Source organism: Podarcis raffonei, chromosome 3 (assembly GCF_027172205.1).
Source record: "Podarcis raffonei isolate rPodRaf1 chromosome 3, rPodRaf1.pri, whole genome shotgun sequence".
In the NCBI taxonomy this organism is placed as follows: Eukaryota; Metazoa; Chordata; class Lepidosauria; order Squamata; family Lacertidae; genus Podarcis; species Podarcis raffonei.
In genome coordinates this window covers 90,510,296-90,537,161 of record NC_070604.1, presented here as the reverse complement: position 1 = coordinate 90,537,161, position 26,866 = coordinate 90,510,296, and the positions used below count along the sequence as shown (strand labels likewise).

The following is a 26,866-nucleotide window of genomic DNA, read 5'->3' as shown; positions in this document are numbered from 1 at the left end:
TGATTTTTGCAGCCACCACTGGCATGAGCCACACCTGTGGCTGACCTCCAGCTAAAATAGCCTTTGCTATGTGCAGAGGCAGTCCTGGTGGGCTGACACAATCCACAGAGCTTTGCATGCCTTTTTGCATATCACTCCATGTCGAGCTGTTCTGAGCCTACAAAAAGTAAATGTGACCCTATGCATTGTTTACTGGCTCAGATGTGGGAATCTGCCCTCACGATTCAGCATAGCCTCACAATGCTTCTCAGCAGCATTATAGGCTAACCCAGGGGTAGCTAACCTTTGACCTTCCTGTTGTTGGGCTACAGTTCCCATCATCCTCACCACTGGCCATGCTGGCTGAGGCTGATGGGGGCTGGAGATCAACAATACCTAGAGGACATCATATTTAATGATCCCTGTCCTAGCCATCCCACTTTGACCATGCCCATTTAAAATTTATGCATTTGTAATACATCACACTTTTGGGAAAAGAAACAGGTTAGATCTTATGTATAATTTTGCAAGCAACCAGTGCTCCAATTTATCAAGGACATTTTGAATTTTCATCCCGTCCCCTGTGGTATTTGGAGTCCTAGTTTTCTGTAATGTGCAGATCTAATGAGCATTATACCAACTCCTTCCTCCAGGTTGTTAGACGGAGGAGCAGCTAAGCTAAGCTTGTAGCATCCTGAGATACTATGCCTCTTTTAGTAACAGTTCTGTGGTAGCAGCAGCACACAAGGAATGCTTCTTCTGACTGTGTTTCAAGAAGGCATGTAGGTCACTAACTCTGTGGTACAAGTCAGTTTTGCCTGGTTCTCAAACCAGCATCCTGTTTTGTCATCTTTGAACATGTGGCATACTCAGCATGTTGTGGGGGTTAAACATCTAAACATTTTTGTTTAGACAAGTCTGCCCAGATATGCAGAATGGTGGTGTGTGCTTTAATCTGCTTTTAGTTTATCACTGATTTGATTTGATTTTTGAATGTTTCAAATGACTTTTAACTGTTTTCACCAATAATTCTATGGTTTAATTCTTTTGGTAAACCGCTTTGATGTATGTTTTATTATTATTTTTAAAAAAGCAATTGAGTGGTGCCTAAATTTTATGAAATAAATGAAGAATTTTGTCCCACGGTCCTGACCTCAGCCTGGCACGAAGCCAGCCAAGACGGTCCTGGGCCTGCCTCCCTTGTTTGGACTCTTGCCTCTTCTCCAGGATCACTATGCATCAGGACAGCTGAAAGGAGGCACTGCAGACCTGCTGCTGCTAGGGAGGAAAAGTGGCAGCCCCAAATTTTCAGATTATTTGAAATGTATATGTGATGAGCAAACAACGCTGGTGGGATTTCAAGAAGCTCTGTGAATGATTGAGGAATATTGTGCTGAAGAAAAATAAGAGGGTGAAGGTATGTAAATTGCAATATAAAAATTAGAAAATGTGTAACTGAAAAATTGAATAATGGATGATTGTTAGAGAGGCTGAAGGAAGTTCAAAAGAGAAAATATGTGATAAATTTAGATTGGATATTATAAATGTATGTTGGAAAATTAATAAAAATTATTTATAAAAAAGAAAAAGAAAAGAAAAGTGGCAGCCCCGGGGCATCAAGCTTAACCACTCACAGGAGGATTGGGTCCTTTCTGCAGCACTGGGCCACTTGCAGCAGTACAGTGGTGCCTCGCAAGACGAAATTAATTCGTTCCGCAAGTTTTTTCTTCTTGCAAGTTTTTCGTCTTGCGAAGCACGGTTTCCCATAGGAATGCATTGAAAATCAATCAATGCGTTCCTATGGAGACCGTCCGGGGACAGAGGGGAAGCGCCGCGCGCCTTCCCCTCTGTCCCCGGACCTGTTTTAAAGCAAGGGAAGGGGCAGCGGGGAGAATCGCTTCTCCCCGTTGCCGCCCCTTGGTTCAAAAGGGGTCCGGGGACAGCGGGGAAGGCGCATGCGCCTTCCCCTCTGTCCCCGGAGATTGCGGGGCTGGCAACGGGGAGAAGCGATCTTCTCCCCGCCGCCCCTTGCTTCAAAAGAGGTCCGGGGACAGCGGGGAAGACGCGCTGCGCTTCCCCGCTATCCCCGGAGCTTGCGGGGCAAGCTTCGTTTTGCGAAGCAAGCCCATAGGGAAATGCGTCTTGCGAAGCGGCTAAGAAAACGAAAAACTCCTTCGTCTAGCGAGCTTTTCGTCTTCCGAGGCGTTCGTCTTGCGGGGTACCACTGTATCTGTTTGTGGGTTTCTTTGGGCACCATCTTACCAAGGGCTCTCCCCGAAACCTGGAGCTGGCCCTTGTAATGGATAACTCAGCAGCGAGTTGTCCGTTTTTGCTATGTTTGCCACAGTGCAAAGTTGCACTGGATGCTTTAATTGAGATTCCTGCATTGCAGGTGGTTGGATTAGATGTCCCTTCTGACTCTACAATTCTATCCTGAAGGGTTGCAATGAAGCAGGTCAAGGGAAGGGAGTGTTCAGGACAGACAGCTTTGTTACTTAATAATCTCCCTTCACAGGGATGGAGGGAGGGAGCTAAACCCTTGATGCGTGAATGATATTGTGTGCCAGTGGAACAGATAACTGCAAGGATTCTGCCGGCAGAGATAATGACTTTCAAAAAGCAACGGTGGTGGTGATAACTGCTGGAGTGATCAGCTCAGCGCTCTGTTATTGTGTGCTATCACCTCGGTGAAATTACTGGTATTATGTGGCATCAATGCGTATGGTACAAACTGTGACTGACATACAAGGATTCCCTGTTTTTCCAAGGTGAGAGGAGGCTCTTATTTTCTGTGGATGGAAGACACTGGAGAAGAGCCAAGCACCTTGTCAGAAAGAAACCAAACTGTGTGTGAGTACATACATTTAGAAACACTCGAGACAAATCAACCTAGGGCGAGTTCAAATGCTGCCACCCCTAGATAATATTTAACTGTGCAGAAAAAGAGCATCTCAGTGCAGCAGAAGGTGGCTATGGGGGGGGGATTATCAGAAGTTGGGAGGTCCACTTCTGACATGAAGGGCCACATTCACACAGGGTTAATTGATATGGGGCTGAGTCAGAGCTGCTGCTGCACCAGAAATCACACACTCCCAATGATTTTTAACCCATTTATATTGATCTATTAAATCTGCAAATGAGGAAAACATCATTGTTCGAAAGTGGGGAAAGCATGCGTCCCTTGTTTTTTGATGATGCGCACGTGTGTTACTGCAGTTGTCCTGCAGGAGGAAATAAGTGGTATCCCGCAAAGTAGATGCACTATTTGCACAACAGAACTTCCCCTTCCTCTCCTTTTCCCCCATGCCCCTCCCCAAATCAACTCGGAAGGGTTAGGGGGAAACCCACAACAGATTTAGGAAGGTGTGAGGGCAGATTCACTCCATTGGGTACCATCAAAATGCTTGCCGTTGCTGTTTTTTAAAGCAATTCAGTTGAATGTAAGATTTGGTTTATAATCTGCTGTCTGGTTAAATACGGGCAACTTTGGTTTTTTTGGTGGGAGGATAAAAAAATGTTTTCATCAGTTGCTCTCACCAATTAATCAGCTAAGCATTGCAGCTTAATAATAATAATAATAATAATAATAATAATAATAATTTATTATTTGTACCCCACCCATCTGGCTGGGCTTCCCCAGCCACTCTGGGCGGCTTCCAAAAAAATATTAAAATCCTCTAATACATCAAACATTAAAAGCTTCCCTAAACAGGGCTGCCTTCAGATGTCTTCTAAAAGTCTGATAGTTGTTGTTCTCTTTGACATCTGGTGGGAGGGCGTTCCACAGGGAGGGTGCCACTACTGAGAAGGCCCTCTGCCTGGTTCCCTGTAACTTGGCTTCTCGCAGTGAGGGAACAGCCAGAAGGCCTCTCTAAGAGAAACACATCACATTTTCATTTCCAGTTGGATATCTACTCAACAAACATTGTTGAAGATGCAACTTTCAGTGAGAAACAGAAAACTCAGCCAGAGTTTTTCAGCTGCTCATTCCTGTTTGTGAGTGTCTTGTGCACAGCTGAGGTCCTAAAGGGGGGAACTCACTGATGGAGCTCCTGTTTCTGTTCACACTGGAGTTGGGATGTGGTCAAACAGCCTTTGCCAGCATCCTGGGGAAAGTGCCTAAATGATGTGTGATTATTTGCTCCATTTACCGGTACTCTAGTCACCCAATAACCAAGGAGGACAGCCTTGCTGAAATCTCTTCCTTTTATTGACAGGAGTAGGAACGAGATAAATAATCAGAGACTTGACTCAACTTGTGGAGAAGTGAGGGTTCACCCACACTGCCATTTTGTTTTCTTTATTTCTTTGATGTATTTATATCCCACCTTTCTCCCAAGTTGGGATTCAAGGCAGTTTAATGTGGATAGTAAGCTTCTTGTGCCCCTTCCCATTTCTCTGTTGTCCATATCATAGAATCATAGAGTTGGAAGAGACCACAAGGGCCATTGAGTCCAACCCCCTGCCAAGCAGGAAACAATGCCATTCTCCAAAATCACTGCCTTTCTCCAAATAACTGCCATTCTCCAAATCACTGCCTTCCCATACTTTGCCCTCCCTCAAATTGGATTTCCTCATACCCTCTCCCTGGTGTGTGAAAACCTGGACTGAAGGAGGGAAACACGTGAGAAAGGAGCAATTTGTAGGAGAATACCATATGGACAATGGAGAATAGTGGAGGTATAGGAAGCTGTACATTAAATGACAGGATGGATGAGGCCTCAGAATGTGGAGACAATGCTCTTTCAGTCACTGCTCAACTTCTCTCAAAATAGGATTTAGCATCTCAGGATAAAAGGATAGTGCATTTTCTTTTTTTCTTCCCAATTATGATTCTGCAACAGTACCATTACAGAGAAATGCTAAAAAGGCTTAACACATCTGCAACAGACAGGTCTGCACAGACAAACAAACATGCCCAACATCTGCTCTTACTCTGCACGGGCTCCTGCCACAGCCTGGTTCAGGTAGGCGTTAGATGTGCTCTGGCTTCCTTTGCCACTGGAATAGCCTAACAGAGAAGGATTGAACTCACGAAGAATATCTGAAAAATAAAGGTGAGATATCATAGAGGCAAACCAAACGATGAATGAATAGCATAGGTATTTCTGTTTTCTAATAATGGTCGGCAGCTGGTTCAAGACAGATAAAAGGCAACACCTTTTCACCTGACAGCATTAATTTAGGGTGGCCTTAGATGGTCATAAAAGGGATGAGACAAATACGTAGCATAGTCATTAGTCACGACAGCAAAATGGAACACCTGTGGCTCTGTGGATGAATTTAGACAGCCAAGCAACGTGTTAGGAAGGGAACATGTTGGAGGAATGAGGTTTCATGGATGGATGGATGGATGAATATAATAACAACAACTACAAACTTCACCCTCAATGTCTCTTTTGCACTGCCCTGAACTTCCCTTCTAAGCTTGTTTGGACGAACACGGTTGTAAGTCTCTACACCATCCAAAACTTTAATACCCAATAAGATGGGAAGGGGTATTAGTAAATGATAGTAGTAGTAGTAGTAGTGATGATAGTTAATGCAGGACTATTGATCTTGTGGAGGCTTCTAACTACATTCATCTGATCATGGTTTGAAGCCCATTGCAGGCTTCCCAGAGGAACCTAGTGTGAGAACAGGATGCTGTTCTTTTTAATGTTCTTTTATCAAATCAAATTTATTAAAAACGGTCACAGACCAGATTAACTCGTACAGCTAGTCAGCAAAGCATAACACCGGAAAAAACAAAGGACAATTTCAATACAGATTAGGCCATAACAGCAATTTAAAATTAGACAGCATAAATAAAATTAAGTATTTGCCTTCGCCTGCATATTGGCATTGGAAGGCTCTTGTTTCCTGCGCCTAATAGCGGCTACACAGAATTTGGCAACATTGATCGTAATTTCAGGAACCTTATCTTCTACCAAGGCTCTCATACGTTGGAGTTCTGGTTCATTTTTAAGCTTTTGTAGAACTGGGGCAATAAAGGTCAGGCGTAGGTCCTCGTAGTAACTACAGTGCAGCAATACATGCAGATTTGTTTCCACTTCCGATGAGCCACATGGGCAAACACGTGACTCATATGGTTTGCCCTCATATCTGCCTAGCAGCAGGGCAGAGGGCAGAACGTTAAATCTGGCCAGGGTAAAGGAGTGTCTGTACTTAGGTATTTGTAAATCAGCCAGATAATTTGCGGGTGAGAACCCTCTCCCAAAGTCTCTAATTGTGGCATATTTATCCATTTTGCCCATATGACATTGCAGTTCTATGTCCCTAATGCGTTGAAGCACTTGACTTCTGGCTCTCTCATATCCTGCCGCTATCAAGATCTGCGGGGAGAATCCCAAGCTTCTTATCTTTTCAAACAGGGAAGCTTTCCAGGTAGAATGAAAGGTGTCTAAGAGTGTTAAAGGAGCCAAACCGGCCGGGGAAAAAATAAGTTTTAACCAGTAGTGTATCTTTAGAATCCACAACCGCGCGTTAACGGGTGGTTGTCCAACTTCTAAGCGGACAGCTATATTAGATACACAGGGGGGGATCCCCAATAAACACCGATAGAATTTTGTTTGAAATGCCTCCATAGGCGCAAAATTTTTAAAACTGCAAACCTGGGATCCATAAGTGAGTTGTGGGAGTATTTTTGCAGCAAAAACCTGGGAGGCCGCCGGAACGTATTTACCCCCTTTCCCGTGAAAAAATCTTGTAAGGGCTTTATTGGCCCTTCCTGCATTGGCAATGGCGTTTTTCATCTGTTGGTGCCACGAGACCCTTTCCTGAAAAGTTATTCCCAGGTATTTGAAAGTTGCTACCTGGTCAATAGGTTGACCATTAATTCTCCATATGTGTTTCCTTCTTTTCTTTGAAAACACCATAATTTTAGATTTGCTGTAATTTATTGATAGTTGTTCCGCTTGACAATAGTCAGCAAGTGATCTCAAAAGCTTCCTCAAGCCAACGCAGGAAAAGGAGAGTAGGACTGCGTCGTCCGCATACAGAAGCACCGGGAGGGGCATGCCTGCCAGATTGGGAGGGTGGGCATTTTCTTTCGCCATATTTACTGCTAGAGAGTTAATATAAAAATTAAATAGCGTTGGCGCGAGGACACATCCTTGTTTAACCCCATAGTGCGTTTGAATTTCTTTAGTTAGATGGCCTGACCGATCGCATCTTACCCTCACCCTGGTGTTTTCATATAGACCACGGATAAGGCATAATAAGCGTTTATCTATGTTTGTAGCGCCAAGCTTTTCCCAGAGTCTGTCCCTTGGTATTAGATCAAAAGCCGATTTAAAATCCACAAAAGCTGCATATAAAGACCCCCCTTTTCTAGAGTATTTGTCTGCCAGGTGTTGAAGGATAAGGGCCTGGTCTATAGTTGAGCGCTTTGCTCTAAAACCTGCTTGTGCTTCTGATAGAATATGCTCTCTTTCCATCCACTCCACTAATTTATCACATAAATGAGCAGCGTATAGTTTACTAATAATACTTAATAGACTGATTGGTCTGTAGTTAGCTGGCTCAGTTCTGCTTCCTTTCTTGAATATTGGAATGATGATGGCTAAACCCCAGTCCTCGGGGATAATAGCCGTTTGATTTATACTAGTGAACAAGGCGGCTAGCACAGGGGCCCACCATTCAACATTTGCCTTAAGAATTTCTGGTGGGATATTGTCAGCACCCGGGGCTTTCCCTGATTTAAGAGATTGAATAAGGCCAGTAATTTCTTCTGTGGTTACAGGGGGCCATTCCGTGCCAAATTCACTAGAAGCAGGAAGCAGAACTGGGACCAGCTGATTTGATGAATATAATGAGAGGAAATAGGCCTCCCATGCTCCAGCGGGTATAGAATATTCGACTTTGATCGGGGAGTCTCTCCAGCCCTTTGCGATTGTTTTCCAAAACGTGGCAGAATCTTTCCTTCGGGAGGCCTCCACTAGGCACTGCCATTCCTCCCTTTGTGACTGGAGCTTTTTCCTGTTAATCAAAGCTTTATAGCTGCGTTTTAACTCAAACCAGTCTAATGGAAGCGAAGGTAAGTTCGCTGATCTATAGTTCCTGTACTTGTCCAGCAGGAGGCGTTTCATAGCCATGCATTCTTGGTCAAACCAAGGTTTGGATTTATTAGAGTGTAGAGATTGCCATGGCGTTTTTTTGTTGGTCAGATAAGGTTGTAGAGACGAAATCAGTTCCCGGAACATGTCTAATCTAGCCTCAGGAGTTGGGGAATTAACGAGGTTCTCCTTTTTAGCAAGAAAAGTATCTGAGTGAAGTCTTTCCGATATTTCATCACTCAATTTGCTGGACCATTTAATACGTGAATATCTTAGCTCCATGTTTTCGAAACATGGGGCTACAAGTTTATCAGAGCAGAATAGATCTTTTCTTACATCCAGTATTAAACAGAGCGGTAGATGGTCGCTGTCAACCCTCTCCACCACTTTACATTCCCGTGCTCTGCTCAAAAGGTTAGATGACACCAGGACGTAATCGATAGTGGAGGCTCCCATGTTGGATATAAATGTAAATTCCCCACTGGGTTCTCTGTCGACACGACCATTTAATACAGTCAGATCCAGATTGTTGGAAAAACGTAGGAGGCATAGGCCTGCGTAGTTGCAGCCCTTGTCTTTTGAGAGCCTTGGGGGAATAGAAAGGGCTTCTTTAGAAATGGGAGGTACGTCATGGAAATGAGCATATAACGCTTCGTCTGATTGGCCAATTCTGGCATTTAAATCCCCAGCCAGCAGCACTGCCGCTGCAGGAGTTTGATTCATTAGCTCATCGACATATGATTCTAGTCTATGCCAGATATTTTTGATAAGCTGCTTGCCTCTTTGGGGAGGGGCATATATATTAATCAATAGAAGTGTGCAATATCTGCATTTCATTAATAATGCCATGGCCACACTGCTCAGAGGCTCCAGCTCGACGAAAGATGCTCTCAGCCTTGTGGATATTAGAATGCCTAGCCCACCCTTAACTCGTCCCCCTTTGTTGCTTGGTGAACCTGCGAGCGAAAATGAGGCAAAACCATTTACATCTAAATCCCCTGTTAGCCATGTCTCTTGCAGGAAGACTATATCATGATCTTGAATAAAATTGACAAATGATTGGTCAGTCGCCTTGTTGAGCCAACCAGCAATGTTCCATGATAAAAATTTAAGATTGGCTTTATCACAGTCGAGTCTTTGTCAATTATTACATTCATCTGATCATGGTTTGAAGCCCATTGCAGGCTTCCCAGAGGAACCTAGTGTGAGAACAGGATGCTGTTCTTTTTAATGTTCTTTTATGTTTTATGTCTCCTCTTATGTTCTTAACATAAAAAACATATCCTTAAAAGCAATATGAATGTCAGGTGTTGGGGTAAACAGTGGGAGATGGCTGTCATCATAGCACCCTGTTTTAGATTCCAGAGGCATCTGGATCTCCACTGTCAAAAGCATCAATGAGATTCGGCAAAAGGCCACAGTGGAGGGAGGGGGAGGAGGGCTGCCCCCTGCCTTTCACTCTGTTCTGTAAGTGCTCCCCCCCCCCCAACTAAAGTAACTGCTTGGTTCCATGAGCTGCCTGTGGTTTGGTGTCCGTTGGTTGCCTGTAAAAGAGTTCCAAGACACCTTTCTTTTCCCCATAAAAACTTGCACAAGGAGCCTTGCTTATTTGCTTAATGCATTCCAAGATCGTACGGAGCTGAATAATAATTATGCTACATATATATATATATATATATATATATATATATATATATATATAGTCACAGAGAATTTCGAAGCAACTAAGACCCTGGGAAATTATAAAACACACACTGTTAAGTCATGCACAGCAAATTACAGTGTTGGCTGTGAGAAGGCTTTCCCCGCCCCTCCTCCACCCCCATCAGTCTGGGATGCTGAATACAAAGAGGTTTAAGTCTGTCAAGCCTGCTGAACATTTCCTCAAGTTTGCTCCATAAATTATGAAAGAACTTCACAAATGCACTAACCTTAGGGAAATGGGCACTTACTTGCTAATGTTGTGACTGTGCTTATGTTTTCATTTCCACCAACACTGCAGAATTTGGGGGGGGGTGCAGGGAGGGGAGGGGAGGGAGGAGAAAGCAAACAACGTTAGAGAAGATTTGCTAGGAACAAGTCACAGAGTGCCCCCTGGTGATGTTTCCGATCCTCAGCTATCGCTTACTTGAACTGCTGGTTTGAATGTTTGTTTTATTTATTCTACTTGTATCATGCATTGAAATGGGGCTCCCAATGGTATTCTATAAGGCAATCTATCTATCATCTATCTATCTATCTATCATCTATCTATCTATCTATCTATCTATCTATCTATCATCTATCTATCATCTATCTATCTATCTATCTGTCATCTATCTATCATCTATCTATCATCTATTTAGCTATCTATCTATGGCAGTAATCACTAGCTGCCTACCTCCTAAGTCTTTGTAATGCTTCCAGTCCATTCACAGGATCCTTCTCAAGACTATGGTTAATAACTCAGGTTGCAGAGCCTATGATATGGCAGAGGTGTCATTGCTAATGATGTGCCCACACACTGCACTGTTGTCTTTGTTCATAGGTATTGTGGGGTTTTATAACAGCTCCACATGCCTGTGAAACTTGTGTTAACTATATAATGAGCAGAGTCCCTATGATAGTAAATGTCCTGGTTTTGCGGCCAGCCCAGAACAGCAAAATGCCAACAGGGGTATCAAGCAGCTAAAAAACAACAATGCATGGTTGATGTGCTGTGGTTTGATTTCTGTTATAGACTTGCAATTTAATAAATGGGGAGGGGGTACTTTCCCTAGAGTGAGTTATAATTTGGCCTAAGAATATTCCTCTTGAAGACTCTATGCATTAGTTTCATTTATGTACATGCACCAGTAAGCAATAATCAAATATATCCATATATGCCGAGTCTGAATGCAATTGAAGTCAGAAGCTTTCACTGTAATAGTGACAAATGAGCAGGACTGTCCTTAGTCTGTCATTTCTGATTTTTGACTGTGTGATATATATTAGTATAGGGTTGCCATATTTCAAAAAGTAAAAACCAGGACACCCCAAAAGATCCAAGACAAAGTGCTGCCTTTCAGAAATCCCCCCTGGAGGTCAATTCCGCCTTTGAAATCCCAGTAATGTCCAGGAAAATCCAGACATATAGCAAACCTATATTAGTATCTGTTACAAACGTTGGTGCCTACTGATTTAGCAGCAGTTAAAAGCAACACTAGGAGACTAAAATTATATATGCAGCAAAAATAGCAAAGTAAAACACCAGCAAAAGAGAAAAATAATAACTCTTCACTACTCATTTAAAAGTCATCAGTGGAGGAACCTTATGCACTGATCTAGGAAAAGAGTTAATAGGCATGGGGCAACCACTGAAAAGGCCCTGTTTCTTGTGCTTGCCAGTCAAATACTCCTTGGTAGTAGGCAATGTATGCTACAGGCAAATTGAGCTAGCATGTTTAATAGAACCAGTAAATAGATTGTTACTTTCACCATTCACTGAAATGCCCCAGTTTTGTACAGGGAAGAAAGGAACTGCTATCTGCTTGTGACTGATAGCGTGTAAGAAGATAGAAAATAAATTATCTAGAGACACAAGCTTTCTCACACTTATATCCTATTTCTAGTCGCCTCATTGCACTCCATTTGAACGCTGCTTTCAAGTACTTGCCCTCATCATAGCGAAAAATGAATGAGGTGGGAATATGAAAAGTCAGAACGTTTGTAGAAAATGGTACTTTCGTTAATTTGAAGAAATAGATAAGTCAATCCACAGGAACTTGAAAAAAGACGAAGCCATGCATAAACAAGAGGATGGCTCCTATATCATCAGAGAAGCCTGAGGCCACATCTGCCAGAGCCATGACTCTAGTTACAGCTTGTGCAAGTTTTAAGAGTGCCAACCTCAAGATGGCTCTGCAGTAGCAATTGAGGTCAGCAAGGAGGAGACTGGAATTGGTTTCAAAAGCCAGCAAGAAGAAAAAAATAAGAACAGACTGCAGAATATCTAAAGATTTTGATTTGTGGTACTCACCTCCATGAAAGGCCTCGATACTGTGTCAGAACATCTAGGACATTGTTTGGTGAAGAACCCGCTCCATTTCCTGCCTGATATCAAAGAGGACAAAGGGGTTTGGGAAAGTCCTTTTAGAATAAGTTGCTCGCTGATTTGGAATGGGATGGTTGGAAAGAAGCCACTTTAGATGACTCCCCCTGGAAATATCCCCCACTCTTGCTCTGAGGAACCTTGACAATATTTTAGTTCTGCCTAAGAATAGCATTGGCATCCTGTCTACCTTATCATGGGGATAAGCAAGCAGTGGAGGACTGTCATTGGCCAGGGCTAAATTTACAAACCTACTTAGAATAAAATCCATAAACTGATGGTTGCTGATCAAAGAATAATAAACCAATAATTGCCCTTCCATTAATACTTGTTTCAAGAATACCGATGGGTACAGATGCAATAAATAACAAAGCATATTGCAACAAAGCAACATAGGGTTGTGAAGGGGGGGTAGAAATAACATTAATTTGCTATTGCTGTTGACTGAGTTATACGTTGCTAGCACATAGGCACTGCAAATGTGGTAAGATTCCCCCCCCCCAAAAAAAATATTATAGCACCTTCATGGAGCTTCCACAAGTAAGGGATTTTCAGGTTAGAAGTCACATGTTTAAAATGGCCTTTAGTCAAGTTCTCCTCTGCAAAGAAATGTCCACATGTGGTAGGAAAATGTTTGAAATATATATACACATTTGTATCGATTAGCATTTGCAAATGCGCAATGGCCCAAGGAGGTGGCATTCCCAGATTAATATTGCAGCATAATGGGAACAAAGCGGAAGAAAGCATGGGAAATTCAGTTCGCCATGAAGATCCCTCCTTTTTCAGATCAGAATTCAGAAACAGCTTTGACACCACTCATTTTAATAGAGCACATTTTGGTGATCTGCACTTACAGTTATTGAGTCCCCAAGGGCGCCTATAACTTTAATGTCTGCTGGCCTCAAGTTATGAACTATAAAAAAGAAAGAGAGAGAGAGAGAGTGATGGGACTCTTAAGAAGATCTTTGACATTCGGAACATATTTCTTCAGAAGAAGTTGAAAGAACTTGAGATCTTATTTAAAACTCATATTCTGCCAAATTGCCGTAACTCTTGTTAGTCCCCGGAGGCAAATATGTGATACTTACCAGAATACCTAATTCTCCTGCAACTGTTCCTCCCTAGAAGCTAGGATTTTTCTCCCACAAAATTATTATGCTGAAATAAAAACCAAGGAACTGGTATCTGGCAATCTTCAGTCGGCGGTGGGGAATCATTTTTACCCAGAGAGGGCCACATTTCTTTCTGGGCAAGTTTCTGAGGGCCACATGACGGTGGTGAGTGGAGCAAGAGGCAACAGCAGCCAGAGACATTAATGTGGTTTTTCCCCCCTTTGTACAGTGTGCTGTTTCCACACACACTCACACAGCCCTCTCTGTTCTCCATCCAGACAAGCTTTAGAAGAACTCAAGGACACATTTCAGCCAGGCATAAATGTTTGGGGTGCAATGCAGGGCCAGTAAGCAGCCCGGCCTGAAGAGAATTTCAAAGGCCAGATAGAGAAGTCTGGAGGCCCACATTTGACCCACAGGCCTGAGGGTTCCCAGCCATGGTCTAATGAGTCTCAAGTGTTGTAGGGTCATTTTAGATGAAGGCCAGGATGCCCCTCAAAGACTGGCCGTGCCATACTCTGTTACAGCTCAAATGTGCAAGTCCCTTAAACCGAACTATTGTGACGATAGCCACAATATTTATTTCAGGCCTTATATGCTGCTCTGTAACCAAGTTTCCTCAATATTGTTTGCAGAATGCCTTGAGCACCTGCATTCCTATGTGCTCGTAATCCTTTCTTTGGTTAGCAATACTTTTCTGAAGCATTGCCAAAGAACTTGGGTGTTTTTTTAAAAAAGTCAGCTATGCTAGTGCTTTGATGTTATAAGAAGGAAACTTTTATTCCCCAAAAGATGCACACTTCGTAGTTTTGAAAAACTGGGCTTTAGGTAAATTGGGTTTGTATGTGAGCATGGAGAAAACTCTTTAATGCCAAGCCAATAATTCACACTATGAAAAGCACATAAGTCAACTGGAGAATGCTTGAAATCCCAGAGAGCCAAGCAGTTTAGATAACACTGAACTAGAGTACCACAGCTTCCTAAATTCACATGCCCACGTGTTCCCAGTCCCTAGCCATGATGGAGGAGCCATTATTCATTGACAGACCACCAGGTTTTCATGTAGAAGTTCAATCCCTGATATCTAAGGTAGCTTCTGCCTGGAATCTTACAGAGTATACCTCCCAAGGCTTACTATGCCATCATTTTCTCCCACTCATCCCAGAGATGTTCCCACTTGGAAATGAAATTAACAACCTTGACCAATTAAAAAAAAAATCACAGTCATCTTCCACTTTCCCCAGTGAGCGTACAGCAGGCATTAGAGGGGTGTTACCATATTATCTCCTTGCTACAGTCCTCTGAAGTAGCTAGGAGGGCCCAATATATTTTGCTGCCTGAGGCAAAAGACAAGACAGCAGAATCGAACCAAACAACTAGCTGAATCTTATTTCAACATTGGCAATGAACCAAGACAGGACCTATGATGACTGAGCAAATCCAGAGATAAAAATCTGTACCTGAGGCAGGAATTGTGTTTGAGGGGTTGCGGTCAGTACATGGAATGTCCGTCCCAAAGCTCCTTTGCTGGAAAAGGACAGAGAACAATGCATTACAAATGGCCTTTAGCAGTTCCAGTAGAAAGAAATGCATACTTCTTCAACAGACTAAAGAAAGAGCATCACACCCTAGAAAATAACTGCAAGGGATATACAATGTTCTTATGTCCAATACCCATTCTTCTCCACCCAAAGACAAGCAATAATAAAATATTATGCAGTTGGAGCTTTCCCTTACTTGAGATATTGTTTTGGTTCGTGGCTCCACAGGAAAAGATGAGTAGTTGCTATTCTTGAATGTGAAGAAGTATGGGTTCTCCTGCAGAGACAAGATGATGAAAACAATTAGGGTGGGGAGGGGAATCATCATTTCACGCCATGGTTGAAGTCAGAAGGGCAGATTCAGCAACCAGAGTTAATCATTTCAAATTCTGGATTTAAAGGGACCATTCTAATCTCCAAAGGCCATGGCCTGCTTATGGACTGCCAGACTCTAAGGCAGGTAGGGTGAACCTTTGGCCAGCCAGTTGTTGCTGAACCATCAGCTCCCATGATTCCTGGCCATTGGGACTGATGTAGTTCAGCAACGTCTGGAGAACCAAAGGTTCCCCACACCTGCTCTATGAAGAAGGGCACATGTGCTTTAGCATGGCCAAGACAGAAGGAAACTTTCACCAACCTTGTGTTTTGGACTACAGCTGGCTGGGGCTGATAGTTGCTGTACAAAACATCTGGATAGCACCTGGTTGGTGAAGGCTAGTCTAATACTTTATTTTGTTTGTTTGTTTTATATACTGACCTTCACCTGAAGATCTCAGGGCAATTCACAAGATAAAAATACAAGATAGAATCACAAAATAAATAGTTAAAACAAAAACAAAAACAGCCCCCCCAAAAGACATTTAAAAGGCCATAGAACATTAATTAGCCAAAAAACAAAAAACAACCCCCTCTGTGTGTGTGTATCTGTGTATCTATCTATCTATCTATCTATCTATCTATCTATCTATCATCTATCTATCTATCATCTATCTATCATCTATCTATCTATCTATCATCTATCTATCTATCTATCATCTATCTATCATCTATCTATCTATCATCTATCTATCTATCATCTATCTATCTATCTATCTCTCTCTCTCTCTCTCTCTCTCTCTCTCTCTCTATCTATCTATCATCTATCTAATCTATGAAAAAGAAATTATTTTAGCAGATAAAACTCAGGTAAAGCCATCTTAAAAGGTAAAGGGGCCCCTGACCATTAGGTCCAGTCATGAACGACTCTGGGGTTGCGCGCTCATCTCGCTCTATAGGCCGAGGGAGCCGGTGTTTGTCCGCAGACAGCTTCCAGGTCATGTGGCCAGCATGACTAAACCGCTTCTGTCGAACCAGAGCAGCACATGGAAACGCCGTTTACCTTCCCACTGGAGCGGTACCTATTTATCTACTTGCACTTTGACGTGCTTTCAAACTGCTAGGTTGGCAGGAGCAGGGACCGAACAACGGGAGCTCACCCCATCGTGGGGATTCGAACCGCTGACCTTCTGATCGGCAAGCCCTAGGCTCTGTGGTTTAACCCACAGCGCCACCCGCGTCCAAAGCCATCTTACCCACATAATAAATTCCCCACCCACCCCTTATGCGTGAAACTGGATGAATTTTCTTTGCCATAAGTTGGTTAAAGTTCAGAAGGGTCAGCACTAATTTTTAATAAATATCACATTGTTTTGTGTGCTGCCAGATGATCTGAACAACAGGGGTTTCTTTGTTTGTTTTTTGTAAATGATCATTGGGCAGGTTTGATATCCTGCAACATTCCCTTTGTCTTCTCCAACTTCATCCAGACAAGTTCAGACAGAATTCTCTTGAGTACACAAGGGCAATTTTCAACTAAATAATTGTATCTCCAAATTTGTCCTGAAGAGTTTGGGGAAAACCCAGAACAGTGTTAAAGGCTGTAGGGGTGGAGTTTGGGGGGGGGGGAGAGAATGTTCCAAGCACAGGAAGAAATCCTTGCACTGATGGAATAATTTAGTTAACACTGCTTTGAATACAACACTATGTGTGAATGGGTAGTCACTGATAAATTGCCATGGTGTCTGGAAATTTTCTGAGTGGGAAGGCCTCTTGCTAGCTCATGCCTTCCTTTCTATGTCTTGCATATTGATTTATGTATAGCACCTAGTTAGAGCAGGCATTCTAGAAATAAATCATAAAGAGCAATAATTATACATGCAAATGAGCAATGATGGCATTTTTCTTTTCTGGGAGAAATGGCATCTCTAAAGCCATTTTCACAAATGACCTTTGAATCTCTTTTTTCATTACCCCTTTCTGAACAACATTAAATGAAAAATTTACATTGGCTGAAAAGTACATTTGATTTCGAAATGTCTCTCTTCTCTCGTTACCAGTACAGTATGAACATCATTCAGGATTGATGCAGACAAGCAAAATGTATTGAGTACTACTAATGTGAAGGCACTCAGGCTACTCTTGAGGAATGCCTTTATCTCCTGTAAAGGTGCTCATAAAGGAAGATTATTTTCTTAATGAACTAAAATCGTCACCAGCTAGGCACTTAAAGTTTCTGCCCTTGCAATGCTAACCATTTGTCCAAGGTTCAATCCTCTCATCTCGCAGAACTAAGTTCTCTGTCCCTCTCCTCAGTCGTTCCACAACACACAGAATGGTCAGAACCTCAAACCTCAAAGCATTTATTGTGGTATAGTCTTCTCGCCAGGTTCAGAAAAACATCAGAAGAACTTTGCTGAATCAGATCAAAGTGTCATGAAATTCTACTCAATATTGATCCAGAGCAGATTCCAACATACAGTTAGCAGAGTAAAATCTTAAAACAAGTTGCAGGATTCCCAAAAAATAGACCAGAGGCAATTGTATTTTATCCAGCAGAGCTTTGCTGCTACTGAAGGCAAATGAGCAGAATGGTCACAAATCCAATACATTCAGGATTGGCACTGTCCATAAGAAATCCAGTTGCAGCAGACTTCACTTAAACTTACAATACTTACAGCAAGTCTAAACCTTAACACTGTATACAGAACACTACACCAGAAAGAAAAGAGATAAAAAGATAGAGCGAAACCCAGGCTCCTTCTAGCCTATTTTTATAGCCAGCATGACCTTGACGGAAAGAGATAAGAGAACCAGTTTAAGCCAACTGTACTCAACTTCTCGGAAGGAATAAGCCAAACATCATCAACCTTCTGCTTGTTTCTTTCACACAGAGAAGCTTCCAGAACCCTCTTGAATTAAGTAGAATAGGAAAGATCTCTACACATCAGATCAATACATTCTGCACTAAGAAATGCAAACTGACACAAAGGTCTGCCAATTAAAGGTCCATCCTGCTCCCACAGTGGACAACCAACTGCTTCAAGAACCCACCAACCTGCAACCAGTGGATTAAGGGAATGGCCCTCTCCAGCTGTTGCCGTCCAGTGATTGGCATTCCGTATTATACTGCCTCTGAAAGTGGAGTGTCATCATGCAGCCATCATGACCAACAGCCACAGTTTATTAGCTGTGCCTCTACTGCAGTGATATTAAAATATGTCGGTCAAATGGGCATTTTGGAGGTAGAAAGTCTGTGATTCTGCAATATTTAGAAATGGTTGAGAAGACTTGAGAAGGGGATTGCATTTCTTTAGAGAAAGAGGTCCCTTGGGGATGGGGGGACAGATAAAATGCAAAAATTCATGTATAAAATAAAACTGCTCCTACCTGAGAAGGACATCGCACCTCGGGCATCTCTGCAAGATAATAGGGCTGCTTCTGTCCATCTGGTAACAACTGGAAGACAAGATGTGAGCACTGTGAGACTCAGGCAGCAGATCCGTTCAAAGGGTGCATTTTAGCCTCTTGTAGGCTAGACCTGCAAGTTCTAATTCAAAGCAATTACCACTACATCTAATGAGGATGTAAACCTATTTCTTGTGTAAAATCCTTTAGACTGTAGATGACAGCTCATGCAGTCAACAAAATGCCCCCCCCTAAAAATTAAAAACCAAAACCACATCCTTGCATTTAGAAAATGAGCATGTCAGTCAGAAGGCAAAACCAGACAAAGAACAGATCACTTCCAGCAAATGATGATCATTCAAAGTGGCCCTAAGAGTTTTGCTTTCCAACTTTTCTCAACTTTTTGTCTTTGATTCAAGGAAGCTAACATCATGGAGCTGTGAGGAGCGTTTTAGATTTAGGGAACCGATTGGTTAAAAAAGTGAAAAGTGCATGCTTGGCTGGCACACAAAATAATGATTGAGAATAGAACAGGGATATAATGAAGAAAAACTGAAAATTGAGAAATAAGACCTCATGGGCAAATGAAAATTTCATGAAACTGAAAATGAATGGATAGCCAATTGAAATGATGCATTCGCAAGCTGTTAATACCGGCAGTCATTTCCACAAGTTTAAGATTAAAACTATTGTACTATACTTAAATAAAAAATACTTAAATAATTAAGGAACAAAGATTCAGCCAGACCAGAGAAAATCTGTTTCCTTTTAAAACAAATCATAGGGTAATTTCTAAAAGGGGCTTGCAAAAAAACTGAATCATGTCTTGTGGGTCACTAAAGCTTCTTCCATCTCCCTTTGAGACATGAGTAGCGCTGGGCACCATCTGGCAGGGGCATGTTTGTAGCATTGGTGAAATCTTAACTATATTAAATGGGGGCACATCCAGAGGGACAATGTCTTTACAGCCAGGTACAGAAAACATCTCAAAACCCTGCTGAGATGACTGGTATCTAAATTGCTTAGGCCAAGAGAAAAGCAATCACTAAGCACTTCCATGCCAGCTGCAACCAGCTCAAACTATAATGCTGCCCATAAGGAAAAATGCATCTTGCTATTGTTGTTTGCTGGAGGGTGGTGCTACCAGCCCAGTGCTTTGCTTGATTACAGGCCCTTCCATGTGCCCTGTAAGAGAACGAAGCCAGGGGAAGGGGCTGTGGCTGGGAAAATATGAGTTGTGGGGCACTGGTTGTTCTGAAATGAAATGGAGAGTGGTACTTTGAGGATCTTCTAGAGAATAGTGCCTCCCTGATGCCATATTAGCAGGACTATAGGACAGGAGCCCAATGAGAAAAATGAGCAGGAAGGCTCCTGATGCAAGGGCTGTTTAATATGCATTAAATGTTACATATTTAAAATGCTATGCACAGCGGTTTGCATTAGGCAGAAGCTTTAACTATAGCAAATGCAGCAAGGGGAGTGCTAAAGGCTAATTGATGACTCATCCCAGGAACCCAAGCAGAGATCTCTCACAACAGGAAGATGAAACCTGAAAACTCAGAATATTAGTGCTGGAGCCATCAGCAGCAGAAGCGCAGCTCAGCAATCCTGAACAAGCAATATGCTTGTATATGAACTCTCTTTCTGGGACCAGAGAGAGGAAAGTTTACTGAACTGTATTAAGGACTAAAAAGAAGACTGGAACCACACTGTTTGCTGTTTAAGAGCAATGAGTTGCTTTGTATTTTGTAACATTTAATTTTAACAATTTTAAGACTGTTCTGCAGCAAAGCTTTGAGACTCATTCTTATGGTGGAGAGCAAATTCATTTATACTCTGTAGAAGGTCCAAATCAAGGATTCAGTTCTGCAACAACTCTACCAAGGAATGGCTTACAATAGGAACTTAATGAAGTGTTCCCGTCTAGAGAGGAAGGCCCCACAAAACAATTAAGCCCAGAGTCTAAAATAAGCCAACTACACTGTCCCAGCCACCTGCACAGCCCTTGAATATAAGCAGGCTTTCTCCCAATTACTGTTTCAGACAGTAATTCATACAGAATAGCATCAGTATGCATAGAATTCATCTTCCCAAATCACTATAACTATATTTACTTCTGGAGTTATATTCCCAATATTTATAGAACAGGGATTTTTGGAGACATTTTACTTTTAACATGAAAGAAGGTTGCCTATAAGGGAAACTCTTTCTCTAAATAAAATAAGAAATAATCAGATTGTCTGCATTAAATATCCAGCAGTGATGACTGAGGTGCAAATAAGCTGCTGAATACATTTTTGTACAACCATGTGCCAGGGTTTGAATAAGTCAAAGGCAGAGATCTGCTCTCTGCTGACTGCGTGATAGCCAGGGTTGACTGGATTTGTAGTGGAGGGTCACAGATTTCCCACCCCTGACTTAGCAGAATGACACCCAAGTCCAAGCTGCTCCAGGATCTGGCAGCTTCCCCAGGAGTAGTGTTGTTATCAGTGTATGGCTCATTGCCAGTCCAATAAGACAAGAGAGACCAAGACTTCAAAGATGGGAATCAGCAGTGCAGATAATTTGCAAAGCATTGATCAAATGGACCTTTTAAAACACAGGTAAAACACCAGTTGTGCAAACGTGAAAAGCATTCATTGCCGTAAGTCACCATATTTAAAGTTCTTGACCTTTATGTTACACTAGTTCTCATTCTGATGGGCCGAGGTAGTTTTGCATTAGCTTGTGGGCTTTGTTATGCTGTTCTGATGGGAGCAATAGAGTCTCCTTGTCAGAGATGGCGATCAGATAAACTCGCCCTGTGCTTTTTAAATACTAACAGTATCTTGCATGTCATCTGACCTTGCACAGATTGCAGCCAACCATCCAAGAGAGATTAGTGATATAGAAATTACCCACGGGAAATAACTTAATGCAAACCTCTGTTAACTTCTCCTAGAAGCATGAGAGCCAAGATGTTGGCAGCGAAGTGGCTCTTTATTTCTTTAAAAGTGTGGGCACTAAAACTCTGTAGAAGACCCAAACTCCTCCTAAACAAGCAACCATGCTTGAGAAAATCTGTTTGGCTTGACATTACATCCCAGGCTCATGGCTTGTCTTGCTCCAGACAAACCACATACAGTAAGCAAGCAAGCAAGCAAGCAAGCAAGCAAGCAAGCAAGCAAGCAAGCAAGTTCTTGGCTTACCACTCATTGTTTGTTTGGCAGAGACAAACCATGAGTCTGGCTTGGGCATAATGCTAAGCCAAACCACGGCTTAGGTCCCAGCAGCACAACAACAGCAGGAGTAGGGGAGGAATGAATTGACTATGATTTCCCTACCGTGCAACCAGCTTGCTAGCTTGTTCACACAAAGCCATAATACGGTTTAGTGTTACATGCAAATATGAAAGGTGGCCTTCAGCCCTGGTAAAGAAAACCTTGTGTTTTCATTCTAGGGTGCTACTAATATTAGTGTAATTTTCAAAAAGCATATAAAGAGATTTGCTCATAGGGCATCAAAATAATAAAATTAGGGTAGCTTAAAAGGGAGGGTGGGTTACAAAGTGATACCTTTCCATGTAACCATCCCCTCTTATGTCAGTCAACAGCATCATCCTGCCAAATAGTGGATTTTGGAGGTCTGTGGAAGGAGAAGGCTGCATTCATCCTCCTTGGAAGGCAGCTAGATTGCCAAGTGGTAACATGAACCCTGGTGATAAGTGACCATTTGGTAAATGGTCTTCTGTATACATGCACCCAGTTGCAAGGCTCTTTAAGAAAAAGACGGGGAAAGGGGCAGTGGCGTAGCTAGCCTCTTCGGTGCCTCGTGTGGAGGTGATTCCTGCAGCTGCGGGCGGGGCGATCCACCTGTGGGGGCGGGGCGATCCACCTGTGGGGGCGGGGCGATCCACCTGTGGGGGTGGGGCGATCCACCCATGGGGGCGGGGCGAGCCTCTCCGATGCTTGGAGCCTCTCTGCCCCTCAGCTGTAGTGCGGCTGAGGGAGAGGCAGTAGGCAGACGTTTCAGGCAGCACAGAACCTGCAGGCACCTAAGCCACCACGTCACTCCTAAAAAGTTTCATGAGTACAATTTTTTTCATTAAAAAAACCTCATTTTGTCACACACACCCCTCAGTGATGACACCCGGGGCAGACCACACACCACGCACCCTCCTTCCTCCACCATTGGAAAGGGGGCACCCACAGCATTTTTGAAAAAAAAATGTTAATCCAAGTTTCTCTGCTCAGCTGAACAGTGGCTGATATTTCAAGGCTAAAACACAAGAGAGAAAGTCAGCCACTTGTTTGCCGTGTCTATCAATCTGCATAACTAACTTTAAATTAGAATTCAGGCATGATCAGCTCACAATCCCCCTTCCTGATTAAAGAAATCAAATGCAAACCAAATAACCCAGGAGGAGAACCCACTCCTGTATCTTATCAGGGCATCCGACCTGCAATAAAAGGAGGGCTGAGACAAGAACTTTGACGTTATCCTTGCAGGTGTTTATAAATGAGAGGAAGATCAAGATAACTGCAAGCAGTTCTTTTCATCTAAGCTTGCAACCTTGATTCCAGTCTTTATCTCTTGGCCAACCGGGCAAAATGCCCATGGCATTAGAGTGAACTGTATGCAAATAGGAGTTGGTGATCATCCTGGGGCTTTAGCTGTAGCTGCCGCTAATGGCTGTATCACATGATTTTGCTTCCTCTTTCCAGGATAGATGCCCATGTACATCCAATGCTTTCAGTTGTTTCATAACAGGGCAAACAGCACTTTCCACTGCACCAGGGGTCCTTCCAATTTAGCAAGGCTCCAACACACCTACACACCAACACACCCACCCTCCAATTCATTTTTTTCCGTCTGTTATTCTGTGCAGGACGCGGTCTTGAACAATGGGAACAGGAAGAAGGTGAGAATGTTCCCGCAGTACTTTGGATGTTATAGTCTACAAGTGGGACCCGTAGCAACACCACCACCATCACCACCACCACCAACAGCAACAACAATATTTATATGCTGTCCCAGCCACACTGGGCAGCTCCCAACAAAGTATTAAAAACACAATAAAACACCAAACATTAAAAACTTCCCTATAGGGCTGCCTTCAGATGTCTTCTAAATATCAGATAGTTGTTTATTCCTTTGACATCTGATGGGAGGGTGTTCCACAGGGCAGTCACCACTCCCAAGAAGGCCCTCTGCCTGGTTCCCTGTAACCTCACTTCGCACAGTGAGGGAACCACCAGAATGCCCTCAGTGCCGGATCTCAGTGTCCGGGCTGAACAATGGGGGTGGAGATGCTTCTTCAGGTACACTGGGCCGAGGCCGTTTGGGGCTTTAAAGGTCAGCACCAACACTTTGAACTGTGCTCAGAAACGTACTGGGAGCCAATGAAGATCCTTTAGGACCGGTGCAGAGTGCTTCTGCTATCCTCCAGGACACTCCATAGCTAGCAGGACCAGTGGTCTGGGATGATTGGAGTTGTAGTCCAAAAACAGTTGGAGATCCAAGTCTGGGAAACCTTGCTCTATTCCATTCTTCCCTCCCAACCAGTTTTCCATACCGCCCCCTCCCCCAACAGTCAGTCAGTATCTTATTGCCATTGAGCATACTCATTTTTCATCGGGCTTTTTTTGGGGGGGATAGGGTATCCTCTCCTTTGGTGACCTGTGCAGGACCTGAATGCGAGAGCACTCTCCTCTCCTGCAGTCTCCAGCAACTGGTATTCAGAAGCTTTGATGCCCCCCAACCATGGAGAAAGAGCATAAGCTATGGCACCCTTCCCTGAACATCAGAAATGGGCAGAAATAAATGAATGGCTGTTAATGGTGTTGTTGCAGATTGAACATCAGACTTAGGGCTGGGAGAACCTGGGTTCAAATTCCTGCTTTGTCATGAATCTCTCTGAGTTACCTTTGCCTAATCGCTATCTCAGAGGATCATCACCATGAAGATAAGAAATGGGATACACACCCATTTGATCTACCTTGTGCCTCTTCTCAGGAAAAGCAAGATGCAGCCATGAGAGAAAGACAAATAGTCAATCTGATCACAGAGCAGACAGAGTTCTTTACAGCCTTCTGAGGAGTCCATGTCTTGGATAGCATGCTTGACCTAGAGTTTTACAGGAGTACTGGGGGCGGGGGAGGATAAGCAAAACAGCACAAAATACCTTAAGAAGAGAAGGGCCAAAAGCAGCCCAGTAAAGACTGAGCCTATTCAGTGTCCACAGAATGCTAACTGTCGGCTGAGATGGGAAATTAGTGTGTGTGTTGGTGGGGATGTAGAGGAATGGAATATCCTGGAAAAGGAGGGTGCTAAACTCAAAACTTGCAAGTGGAAAGGAAAGCGTTATTTGGCATTGGATATTTCAGCTTTGCTCTTCTCAGTGAAAGAAGCAGTTGCCAGCTAATTTCATCCTCTCATTGTTGCCCTGATTCCTTCACGGTACTGTTAAAGCGATAATACCCTCTCCAATGGTAGACCCCCCCATGGGCCAGTGTAGTCATGCAGCCATGCTCTGCAACCTATTGAGCAATCCCAATGTCTCTAGTACCTCTTACCATATTGTTCCAGAGTCCAACTCCGAGAACAGCAAATTTGTTTTTCATAAAAGTCTTTTTTGTGGAATAGTCATTATCTCGCCTACCCTGGAAGAGAAAAAAAATTCTGGTGAGAATATTACAGAACAGTTTTGAATTCATTGCTCCTTCCCTCTAGCTGTGGGCCCATATGCAGTGAACCTGGGGTTACTGGGGTCGGGAAGCAGACAAAAATGACATGACGGATCTTGGGATCAAATTGGGGCCATAACTTTATTGATTACAGATGTAAGTAGGTTTTGGCTTATGCATTGGGTACGTATCCTGAATCAACCAACCCAACTGCTAGTCAATCCTGGGTTAAGGATCCCACCATGACACACAACAAATGGAGCGATCCCTCCAGGACGCCATTTGGGAAGTTTTATAGGCTGTTAGCCCCCATCAGGGCATTCAGACAGAATCTTTCCCCCTGGACCCCTTTACCGGGGTACCCTGATACTTGATCCTAAAAGGGGGGTAGGGCTCATTCCCACCCCACCCCCAATGCCTTCTTTCACCGGCAAGTTGTGGCAGTTGCTATGAGGTGGGCAAAAACCTCAGATTGGCCCAACTGGTCTGCAGGCAAATTCCTCCCTGGTCCCAAATACAGCAACCAATTAATTCCATAGCGCATGTGCTGCCCACTTGCCATCAGGCAGAGCCAAATGTACGGGAAGGGTGGGTGGGATGTCTGAAGACTGACTGCCCTGCTGCCTCTGAGTGTAGTTGATTTAAAGGGATTGGCCACAGATCTGACTGAAGCCAGGTGTGCCCAGGTCCAATCACCACCTTTACCTTTTAGGTTGGTCACAAATGAATTTCAAATTTCCTGCCCCATCCCAACCCCATCATGACCAGCTGAAGCTGATGAAGCGGTCAGCTGTTCGCACAGGAGGGTTTTGCCTACCCACCCTGGCCTTCCCGGACCTGTGCTGATCTGCAAATGCCACCGAGAATGGCAACTGGTCTATGTTGTTGGACTCCATCTCCCATCAGCCTTTGTCATCATGGCCAATAGTCACGTGTCATGATCATTCACTCGCGACCCAGCAAATATTTGACAACATGGCACCTGGGAGTTAGCAGTCTTGTTTTCAATACTTTATAAGCTCTCACAAAAAGAAGGGCTGTAGTTTAATAGTAGAAGGTGTGTTTTGCATGCAGAAAGTCCCAAGTTTAATCCCTGGCATCTCTAGATAGGGAAAGACCCCTGGCTGAAATCCTAGCCAGCCACTGACAGTCAATGTGGATGATAGCGAGCTAGACGGACCAATTATCTGATACAATACAAAATAACTTCTTGTGTTCAAAGAATGTCAAGGTAACAAAAGGGGGAAATAGATTCAGGTAGGTAGCCGTGTTGGTCTGACACAGTAGAAATATAAATAAAAATTGTCCATTAGCACCTTAGAGACCAACTAAGTTTGTCCTTGGTATAAGCTTTTGTGTGCATGAACACTTCTTCAGATACCATGCATGCACACTTCTTCAGGTATCTGAAGAAGTGTGTATACGCACGAAAACTCATACCAAGAACAAACTTAGTTGGTCTCTAAGGCGCTACTGGACAATTTTTAATTTTTTAAAATATATATTTCAAAAGGGGGAAATAGTTTGCTGTTTTTCATGTTCCCTTTTTCATATGAAGAAAATAAAAATCATCTAGATTGCATGGATTGTCTTCCCTGACACATGGAAAACTGATTTCCCTTGCAGGCCAAAAACCATATCATCTGATTATTCTCTTCAAGGTACAGTGATTTTTCTAGGACCACCAGGTATTACCCAGAAGGAACACCTCAACCAT

General features: G+C 43.1%; 1 protein-coding gene across 1 annotated transcript in view; it reads right to left on the bottom strand.

Annotated features, from left to right (window-relative positions):
• PLB1 (phospholipase B1) overlaps positions 1-26,866 on the bottom strand; it is a 101,244-nt gene that overhangs the window by 61,649 nt on the left and 12,729 nt on the right. Inside the window, exons 12-19 of the mRNA XM_053382969.1 lie at positions 25,039-25,125; positions 18,467-18,535; positions 14,958-15,038; positions 14,681-14,747; positions 12,963-13,021; positions 12,034-12,107; positions 9,989-10,032; positions 4,915-5,023 (exon numbers count right to left, since the gene is read on the bottom strand). Coding sequence (XP_053238944.1) covers positions 4,915-5,023; positions 9,989-10,032; positions 12,034-12,107; positions 12,963-13,021; positions 14,681-14,747; positions 14,958-15,038; positions 18,467-18,535; positions 25,039-25,125 — 590 coding nt within the window. The remainder of the gene's footprint in view (positions 1-4,914; positions 5,024-9,988; positions 10,033-12,033; positions 12,108-12,962; positions 13,022-14,680; positions 14,748-14,957; positions 15,039-18,466; positions 18,536-25,038; positions 25,126-26,866) is intronic.